Consider the following 11114-nt stretch of genomic DNA (forward strand, 5'->3'; position numbering starts at 1 on the left):
CTCAGAAGGGTTAATAAGTGAATTATCATAATATTCTGGAAGGATATTCTGGATAGAGAGGGCTCACCCCCTTTCCTGCATGTAGTTGCTGTGCTTATTTTTAGTGAGAGGAAAGGGGTCAAGTATTTAGTCACAGAAAATTAAGGCATTACTTCCAAGACTCGTTCCCTAATACTTCACTGTAGAAACATAGCCATTAGAAAACAGTAGTGCTTGGGCAGATGAGGAATGTAATGAATGTGGTTTGTTCAGTTGTTGCCGTTCCTGTGCCCACTAACCAAAGGTTGTGCTTTTTTGCTCAGGTGGACTAAGTCGGAGAGCGGGGGATCAGCAAAGTAAGTCCCAATTTACTGGTGTCAGTGTGGAAACACCACAGTGTCAGTGCAGGACAGAGGCCCTTCTCATAGTCATCTAGATTTTCCAAACCTTCCAGACATCTTTAATTGTTCCATTTGAACTAGTTGCTCCTGAGTACAAGTGGCTGAGAGAAAGGCAGGGCTAAGGGGAGTTGCGTTCAGATGAAGAGCTAGTCAGAACTGGCTGCATTACAGTCCACTTATGACCTAACTATGAAAGCAGGCAGGAAACATGGGACTAAAAAACCCAAGGGCCAAGAACTGCTTAGCTTAAGAAGGACCTTGGCTTTTATGCTGCACTGGGTTGAGTTTTCTCATCATTCCCCTCAGGGACCCCTGGATGAATGAATCAGATGGTGTGGTTAGAGAAGTGTGGTGGTCTCTCGCATTTTTAAAATTATTCTGGACATGCCCACTGTATTCCTGAATGAATGGCAATGCCCATTCTTAGCCACATCGCCTTCATGGTTACTTTACACCTCCTGCCATAGTTAAAGGACAGACAGTTATTATCACCACAGTGTGTTATCTTTCACTGCTTCAGATCATGCATTCATAAATTTATTGTAACAAGGTATTCGTGCATGTATTTTAACAAAGCAGGATAGAACCCACTACACAGGTAAGCAAGTGAAACTACAGTCTTCGAGGATGTAGCTCAAGTGTAGGGATGTTTAAGGCAAGCCTATCAGTTAAGTGCAAGGTGCTGTTGAGGTTTCTTTATAACCAAACTTTTAATGGGATTTGTGGGCAAGAAAAGAAAGTCTGAGAGCATCGATGGATTTGGAAAATACACACCAGCATATGGGTCCCTTTCTCTCTCATGTCATGCTTCGTCTTTCTTTTGCTGCCTTTGCTACTAGCTTAGTCCCTTTGCAGCAGGCTGTGCAGGCTTATGGGCCCCACTAATTTTAGGTACTGTGTAGAGCAAGCATGTTTTTATTAGAATCTCCACCTGTCCGAATTTTTCCCTCTCTGATTAGAAATGACAGGAGCAGGGTCATAGTTTGTTCCTTTACCATCTTGTGTTTATAACTTTCCTTAAAAGTTCTACATTTCTAAATTCTAAGTTCTAAAGTTCTTAAAATTAAAAAAAATCAATTAATCCTTATTGAGGGAATGGCATTTCAGTATGGTGGATCCTTGTCTCTACTCCCAATATTTTAAACATCTCTCCCAGTCCATGTACATCTTGTACGTATGTTTTATGCTCTTACGTTTCAAATACCTCTGGGATCAGATTGGGTATGTAGCTAGCTTATCTGAAATAAGGGCATGATACCAAGAGGGTTAAGTTTGGTAGCAGTCCATACTGCACAAACAGCTGTGGGCTTGCCGTGCGTTTCATCTCTCACGTGTGATTTCTCTCTCCCTGCATTTCTTTGTCATCCCTGCAGACTCTTTGGCTTTGTGGCCAGGAAGCAAGGCAGCACAACAGACAATGTCTGCCACCTCTTTGCAGAATTGGACCCTGATCAGCCAGCGGCTGCCATTGTCAACTTTGTTTCCAGGGTCATGCTTGGCTCCTCTCAGAAGAGATGAACTGCTGCCTTCCCCCTGCAGGGGGCTTCTTGCCCTTGAATTTTGAAGAAGGACTTGGAGTTGTTCCGAGAATGAGTGCGAGGAAGTGCGTTGTGAAAGAGGGAAGTGGACCAATGGGGGGAGAGAGAGAGAGAATGAGAGAGAGAAAACAAACCGGTCTGAATTGTTGGAGGGCCCAAACCAACAAATGTACGTACATAGCAGAAACCAAGGAAATGCCAAATTCAGGAGGTAGAGACAATCTTGGCTTTTGGATCAGCATGAAATCAGAGAATTCAGCCCCCTCAGGCCAAAGCACGGATTTTATTAACCTTTGTGGGGTAGGACTATATTGTAGTTGCTTGTTTAGAAAATAAGGCAAAAAACAAACAAAAACAAATCATGAATTATGTGAACTGCAGGAATCACATTAAGAGACATGCCAAACAAGCAATCATTGGACCCATTTCTGAAAGTTCTTGCTCCCAACTCTTCAACTGCTGAATGTACAAAGGTGTGTGTGTGTGCGCGCGCATGTGTGTGGTATGCACATATTTTAATGTGTATCTGTGGAAATCTGCAGTGTTAGGGTCATGCCTCTGGTGAATGCTGAGTGGTTTTTTCCAGAATTTTTACCTGTGGACACCTGCATTTTCCTCCTTCTCCAAGGTCATATCACTCCAACTAGAGGAAAGCATCTTGAGCAGCCACAAGTAGTGTAAGATTCATCATGGAAGTGGGAAGTTCTGATTTTAACCGGTAGTCACACACACGCACGCACGCACGCACGCGCATGTGCACAAATACATTTGTACATACAAGTTATGGAGCAGGGAGTTTCTTCCTAGCTAATTTTAGGAGCATGCTAGACAAAGCAGGAATATCTTCTGGTCTCTATGCAATGAGGGTCATGTTAGATCCTTTGAAGAGAAAAACTGGCCCACAGCCCCTGTCCCTATTTCATTTTTAATACCAGCAACTTGGGAATGCCATTTCTTTTATGTGTAAGATTAAAACAACCCTGCCCAGGTTTCTCCCTACTCGTTTGGGAGGCATGCACGTGGTTTTGTATGTTGCATGGAAATGACTCGTAGCTTAAGATAAGATGAATGATCCAGTCATGGGGGTGGGGGGGATTCTGTTTTGAAGATACTAGGGATAATCTTTAAAAAGAGCCAGCTTGGGGTAAGTTCTGGCTTAAGGGAGGCCATAGTTGTTACAAACACCAGTGGCTCTGTGTGAACCGTCTACTGGAGGTTCAGCGTGGGGGATGTAGCAAAATGAGCTTATAATTTTGCCTCATTCAGCTTTGCTTCAGCTTCCCAGGGTATGGAGCATCAGATCTTGCAGTGACTTGCTAGCCAACAGTTGGCAGCATGGTCTTTGACTGGCATTGGGTCTGGAAAGAGAGGCAGCCCCACTAGCTTGCAAATAGGTTGTTCAGAGCAACATCTTACCCATCTCCACAGTGTAGCCACCAAGGAACTATGTATTTTCCTATTTAACATCACCAGTCCTTCCACAAGCATGACTTCTGGCATTCCTAGTGGGGGCCACCCAAGCCCTGCCCATTGACTCTGGGCACCTTTGTCGAGGAGAGGGTGAGTGGTCAAGAGAGGTCTCTTGGGTTGGGGAGAGGTCTATCACACAGACTTCCTATAGCATCGTAGGGAGTTTCTCTCCATCCTCTCTGAGATCTGTGATTGGCAAGTCCCAGATACAAACTCTTGTGGTGAGTGGATGAAACAATGATCCCATGTGTCAGATCCCATGTCTTTATTGTGAGTTCTTCCATCTCTGTTTAAAGCTAGGGCCAAAGCCCTGCTGAAAGCAAGTCATGGTTGCCTTGCCATGTCAGCGGCCCAAAGGGAGCTGGCCAAAGGTGTCAGAAGAGGCGGACATGGACAGCCACAGTGCGAGTCAATGATAAAGACCATCCATCTGAGTGGGATGGTGTAACGTGGTGTCCTGCAGCAGCAAGGGGTTGGACCCAGTGGCCTTCATGGCCCCTTCCAGCTCTACTCTTCTATGATTCTACGAAGTGGGCTGTAAGTTCAGCCCATCTTCTCAATAACACTGAATAGTTGTTCCAACTTCTTTGGGTGGGTTGGGCTGCTATCCTCCAACAGGGTTCAAGGGCCTCAATGAAAAACCATTGATGAAAAGCTGTCGCCTCTAAAATACCACCTTGGTTTTGATAAAGCAGAACCTGAAATAGTGCGGAAACAAGACATTTAGGGATAGACCGTGAGTTGATGAGACACTTCAGTTTGAAGTCTTGCAGCGTACAGTCCAAAATATCAACTCCAAGTCATGCAGCCACCTAAATTCCCCTAGAGAGTGTACCTCTCACATTGCCTTGATATAATATATGTATGTATGTATGTATGTATGAAATATAATGACAAAATAATGTAAGCTAATCAAAAAAATTTAAAAAGTGAAATTTACACAAAAAGTATTTATTTTTTGACATACTGCTTTTATCTATCTTTTATTTTCTCCAGTATCTGCAGTTCCCCCCATTTTCCCTCTCCCCCACCCATGTTGTAGTCTCTTGTATGTATAACTTAGTGCAAAGTGCGTATTTGGTTAGCATTATTGACATGGCAAGGTTTCAGAAAGTGATGCCGGTCCTCCCAAGCCCCCAGAAGCCATGTCTTTTGATACTGTACCATGGGGAAATGCAACAGTTTGGCATTTCTCACCCCCGCCGCCTCATTTTGAGTAATCTGCCCAAGAAATTGAGCATGTATGAATTTGTATTTCATTGCTGAGTGATGTGAGGGTTAGCGGCGTGTGGATGTGTGAAAGTATGTGGAGAGACTCATTTCTTGAGATGTGTAAAGCATGTGTCTTGCATCCAAGAGCTTGTTGCTGAAGCAAATACTTGGATGGAGTGGGAGCACCAGTTTTTTCATGCCATCACCCAGGCTCCACACCCAGATGGGATGCTGGAGACTGTGGCAGCTTATTTTTTATGTTGGTTACAATATTTCCCTCCTTCTGCAAAATTCGAGCAAGATGACCCCCCTCCCACGCCTGCAACTGTCTCACCCTGCCATTAACCAATTAGAGAAACACTGTGTCTATAGATATATAAATATTATAAATATATATATTTTTTGAAAGTCTCTATTTTTCAGACTTCATTCTTTTCACCGCTTTCAGAAATTTGCAATTTCTCCTTTCCCTTTCAACATTCGCTGTCTTGCCACAAAAAGTGGCACTGGAAGGTAATGGTTCATTTTTGTTTTGCCATTCCAAAAAAAGAAAAAAAGGTGTAACCTTGATACAGGGCACCCAGCAGTCACATACAAATACGGATCATCATAGCAGGCTCATGCATGTCGGCAGAAATAGCTGCTTCCAGCCATTACCTGCTCACTGCTGCTTATACTAACTCACTCACTGAAGATGGAAAGTTTAAGATCCTTCCCTGTTAGAACATACCTACTAATTATGGCTTTAAAAAAAGGGCAAAGCTAATCACTACACATTCTTACCTGTTGCTTTTCCAGCTTGCATTCAAGACAAAAGGCTGCGTTTTAGAAGTAGGGTTGGTATTGTTGCCCCGATTGTGTGTCGATAAGACCTCCAGCTCCTCCAGCATGGTCCGAGGCCGAGGGTTCTCAAAATGAATGTGCGGCAGGTGGCTGCTGGGGCGATTCGCGCTCCAGCCCACTGAGCTTGCCACCCACCCCAAGAATTCCTGTATATATCTTGATGGAGTCACTGTACCTCGCCTTGCTGAACTGGCAGTGTGCCTTTCCGGTCGAGTTGAGGGTCTCACAGCAGGGATGACCAGAATTGCCACTCAGTCCATTTTTATGGACTGTCAACCCATCCATGATAGGTAACAACCTTCCTTGGATATGCAAGAGCTGAAAAAAGCAGCCCGTTTTCAAACTGTTGTCACAAGTTTGGGGATAACAAACTGCTTTGCCTTCCACCTTCCTTGTCACCCCTGCCTGGGGGGCTGATGAGCTAAGCCATGTTCCTTCTGTGTTGGGCTGCCTAACCATTGATCCAGGATGTGCGTGAGTGACTGGCTTGGTGAATCATTTTTTAAGGTCCCCTCTGCCTTTGGCCTCAGCCATAAAAGGATATGGCTTGGGGAGGCTTTTTATGACACAGGCAAAAGAGCCCCTGCTCTGGACTCATTTAGTTTGTCTTCTGTTGAACCATAAGTGCTGGAGGAGCTGCTATAATCATCAAATGAACGTATGCCCTTTGTTGGTTATCTTTCTTTTTAAAAGCAAAAGAAAATATTCTTTTATTCGAAACACATCACCTCATTTCCAATGCCTGGGACTGATGTTTAATGTAATTTTTCCCATGTATGCTATGTAATAACAATTCTACTATTTCAATAGAAGGTGTTATATTTTATACACATGCACAAAACACCCTCCTCCATGCACAAAGAACTGCATAATCTTGCCAAAGATACTGTTTAAAATGCACTTTCCTCTTCTGTTGGTTGTACATTTATTGTATGTGCTTACTTTCTTTTCTTTCTTCTAAGGCTTTGGGGTTTTTGTTTGTTTGTTTGTTGTTTGTTTTTATTTTAAATTTGATGTGCAAGTGACTTAATGTTTGTTTGTTTTTTTCTGAAGCCAATTTATGAAGCCCCAACCCCCTTTCAACAGCCGGGTGATGTTACCAACTTTTAAAGTAGCATGATCTTGAGTCACTGAGCAGTGAAATAGTGAATAGGAGCAAAGCCATCCAGATATCCTCATATCCTAGTTCTCTAGGCCTTGACCTTCATTCTTATAAAAGTTCCCCCGATCACCAAATTGTCCCCTAAAGCTACTGCATTTACTTATTCTGAATGCCACTTCAAATAAGTAACCATTTTCTACTGCTCATTCATTTTCCTTCCCAACAACTTCGAGAGAAACCCAAAGTCAATGGCACTAGATCCAGGAGAGTCCTTTCCCTGCTTGCGTGTATCAGCCATTTTTAAAATTATTTGCAGCTGCAAATGTCATTGGACAAACAGCTCAATACAGAAGTGAGAATTAACCAAATGTCTGCCTGCATCATGGCAGCTGGGTACACCGATACCCTACATGGGGTATTAGCAAACATGGCAGTTAACTTGTTTTTTGTCTAATACGGATATTGGCCAGGGTCATAAGGACATTTTCACTGTCATGCTAGACCAGTGTGCCAACCAGCTCAACAACTTGTCCCCAGCTGCACTGGGTAGTGGGGAACATGAAATGGGAACAGGTTCATTATATAGAGATGGCCCTCATTTTCTTCTGGCATCCAGTGACTTGTCTATTAAGTTGATCTACTATCTACTATCATTTAAGATCAACTTGTATAAACTTGATTCTAGGGGATTTGGGGCTTGGGTGTATTTCAGAAATATGTGGCAAAATGGTAAGCTGGTGAATAAAATCACATTAATAATACCTTGCTGAATTCCAGTGCAAATATTGCACTTGCTTCATGGTGGTGCAGCTCTGGAATACAGAAGACACAAAAAGCAGACTGAAATGTTAACCCTTGTTCAGGTGCTTCTAACGCTTCTAGCCCTGAGGGAAAGAGCATCCCCTGGTTAATAGCCATGACTGTGCCACATTTTGTACATTGGATGAGGTGCTTGTTTTCAAATTATAGTCCCAGCATCCAACCCTTTGGGAAGTTACATATTGCAGGCAACTCAAGTATCATTAACTATAGTGGTGGTGAACTGTCCCACACTGGAAGGCTGGACAGCCGTCTGCTGGAGATGTTGAGCTCCAGATTCCCTGCCTCAAGCAAGGGACTGCAGTAAGTTGCCAAGAAGGACCTCTCAGCTCTGCGATTCTGTGTTCATTTAAGCAGCTGAGAACATGGTTATTTTCTCTGACTTGGGACGGGGTGTTCTATTACCATGGGTGAGCTTGCTGGTTAATAGAATTTCAGAAACCGGCCAGAATTTCAGAAACCGGCCTTTTCCACCTTAGTGCTAAGCCTTAGCGGTATGTTCAGGCTGAGCATGAGTAATGACTCCCCAGATGTCTGGGCTTGCAACTCCTATCAGCCCCAGCCAGCACAGTCAATTGTGAGCGATTGTGGAAGTTGTAGGTCAAGTATCTGGAGAACTACAAATGGGCCATTCTTGTCATTACACTTCTCTGGTGGAAGATACTGAAAGTATTCATGGCAGAAAAAAGTCTTTAGCCAATTTGTTTGCGGTTATGTTCTAGTTTGCTCATAGTTCTTTGTTTCAATGTTGCAAGTACATCCAGAGGAAACATCTCAAGGTAATTCACTTGTTCCCTTTCAGTACATATTTTCACAAGATAAGCCTTTTAAAAAATGTTAAAGCAAACAGTTCATGTAATTTTGCAAGGGAGATAATGGACCTGAGTTGATCAGTTAAAAATTAAGGAACCATCACTGAATGAGTTTACATTTTCTGTGAGTAATCGCTTTCCAAAGATCATTTGGATTTTTTTGTCATTACAAGTCAATGTAACCTAGAATATCCTTCTATTGTAAAACTTCCATCTATTTAAAAAGCTGTGACTCCATTCTTTGTTGAGTTTGGGAAACATTTTAAACTGTTCCCCAACACGGACATTGGACATCACCCCCTTATGCAGAATTAAGTAACAGCAATCCAGGGGCACACAGAGACCCTGCCACCCAACAATATTCCGGTAACCTGACATCATCCATATCAGTCACTGCACAATACTATTCAATGGATCTGAAAAATCTTTTGAGGTTGAAAAAAGCAGTGTGTATAAGCATTTTACAGCATTGCACAGTGGCCATGAAAGTATAGGATGATGTCTTCAGATCCCTGGAATGACACAGGAATCTTGTGCTCCACAGAAGAAAGGCTTGTATTCCACTCTTCCACAAACCCCTTGGAAGCAAGTGCCATGAAAACTGTGGCTACTTCCAAGTAGTGATGAATGAGATGCTTGCTTCTCACAAAAGCAGCAGAAAACTCCAGTGGAACCTGCTTGTCTTCTGAAGCAGGTTCCACTGGAGATCGCTAGGACTGCTTTGAAGGAAGCCACTTTCAAAATCCACTCAGATGCCTGAAGCTAACTAACTATACTTAACTAAGAAGTGCATCCCATTGATCTCAATGGGATTTGCTCTCTAGAAATTATAATTAGGATTGCTACCAATTTTGCCAATATAAACAGTGCAGACACAGACTTTAACACTGCAAACTGTTAACCTTTTATTTGCTGTTTTGTGAATGCCATTCTTGTTACAGACTGTAAGTATTAATGACTGTTGGAAGCCACCTTTTGCTTTTCCTTCTTGCATCCCTCCAAATTTGTTCTTAAATACTCACGCATTGAATGCACACTTGTGCATATATGAAGAGGAGGAAGAGAGGAGGAAAACCCCAGAATTAACCCCTTTATATGTATTTATATAGACGGAATTCTTTATATTTTGTATCTTTGTGCCCATAATGTTCGTCACATGTTTGACAGCTCTCTGTCACTCATGGTTCATGTGAGAACAAACCATGCACCCCCATGCACACCCAAGCTTCCATTTCCCTTTGTACAGCTATCTTGACTCATTGCAGTTCCTTGTATGGCTTTATAAATGATAAGATTTTAAACAGAATCAATTATATGAAATATACCATTGCTTGAAATGCCCAGCTTGGTGTCTGGATTGCTGGAATTATATCTCAAACTTTAAAGGAGTGAAGGAATAAAGACTCTCTACTTTTTGCACAGAGAAATCATTATGCTGGCTATGTTCACTCCTGACCCTTGGTGCTATCATACTGAATATTTTCACACTGCAAAGCATAACATAAAAATACTTGGCTGGCTGGCTAGAAGAGAAAGTTGAAATGTATATGACAGTTTCTGCTGGACAAAACCTGGAAAGTTCAGAAGAAAGTGAAGTAATCCTAGTCAGAATAGTTTTCAGAGGGAGTTCTCATTAGCTCGGTCACCTATGCATTGCCAAAAATGAGAAAGTATATCACCAAAAACAAGGGGACAAAGGATATGAATTTTCATAAAATTTGTACTTGCTAATTTTCATCTGTAGATGCAAATACATGGTGGTGGTGGTGATATAAAGAGATATATAAAGATAATATAAAGTCTTTCCAGTAAATCTCACCATAGCGTAGCCAACTGTAACCAGGTGGCCAATGTCTCTGGCTTAGTATGCTATTTAGGTGCTGTTGAAGGACAGCTTCAAGGCCCAGCTGTTACTTCTGATAGTTCTTCATCTTTAAACTGGACTTGAATCAGATAACTCATCCAACAGAGCTCACTTTCATCTGGGGATATATGAGAAATTTGTTCCAGTTTGTTTTTGTTCAGGATTTTTCCAGTTCTCACCTCCTGGACTGAACCCAAACTCAAACACAGTCCTAATCCACACTTTTTCTGAGTTTGCAGTGTGATTCATGGACAAAAAAATGTATTTGACAGCATGTGTACAGTTGACGAATAGGCACAAATGCACTTTAATCAACTGGAGAAAAATGCATATATTTTGAAGCTGTGCACAACTGATGAACACATTTGAAGAAATATGCATGCAAAATGCAGTTTTTCATGCAAAAAGGGAAAAAAATGAAAGATACAGACAGATCCATCAGATACAGACATGTGACAGTATGAACTTTGTGGTGGAATTTGGAGAATATCAACAAACTCAAGTTTTGCTTGCATGCAGAGCCCTACTGAGAAAGAAGTGTCACCTCTAAAATGGCACATGGCCACATTGTTTCTCATACATCTAATTTCTCACCAATTTTTATCTCAGCAAATGTTGAACTTCCCACTACTGCAGTCCAGGCTCAGCAACAGCAGTTTGGACTGGGGAGTGTGGTAGGAAAGAGGGGTAATTTTCTTGTGGAGTAGCTGGATGGTGTCCATACAGTAGAGATGAAGAGCACTGAACCTATCCCGAGGCCTCGTCCTTCAGCCTGCATTGCTTTTGCTAGAACTTGCAAGATGGCTTCATATCAGGTGTTCAAATGCCAGGATTGCAGAAGTAGGAGGCTGGGGCGTTGCTCTTAGCTTACAAAAAACTACTTCAAACAATCTATTCAGTAGAGTTGTGCTAAATTTCCAAGTCTGTCATTTTCTGCAGTTTTGGGGAGTGGGGAAGAGGTGATGTGGAGATCACAGCAAAAAAAGTGGGGGAAGGGGAGAATTTCAGAGCAACTTCTATTTGAGGATACAAACGGGCTCTATTTTAAGCAACAGGGGCTCTATTTTAAGTGCA

At 42.3% G+C, this 11114-nt stretch overlaps 1 protein-coding gene across 13 annotated transcripts in view; it reads left to right on the forward strand.

The window, feature by feature from the left end:
- Positions 1 to 6468, forward strand: part of TNS1 (tensin 1) — a 368326-nt gene extending 361858 nt beyond the window's left edge. For all 13 annotated transcript variants that reach the window (XM_044438202.1, XM_044438203.1, XM_044438205.1 and 10 more), the window contains 2 exons: positions 303 to 335; positions 1754 to 6468. In XM_044438202.1, the coding sequence (XP_044294137.1) occupies positions 303 to 335; positions 1754 to 1898 (178 nt within the window). In that variant the 3' untranslated portion in view covers positions 1899 to 6468. The remainder of the gene's footprint in view (positions 1 to 302; positions 336 to 1753) is intronic.
- Positions 6469 to 11114: the final 4646 nt, after the last annotated feature.

Source organism: Varanus komodoensis, unplaced genomic scaffold, assembly GCF_004798865.1.
Source record: "Varanus komodoensis strain SLA01 unplaced genomic scaffold, ASM479886v1 scaffold32, whole genome shotgun sequence".
NCBI classification, from domain to species: Eukaryota; Metazoa; Chordata; class Lepidosauria; order Squamata; family Varanidae; genus Varanus; species Varanus komodoensis.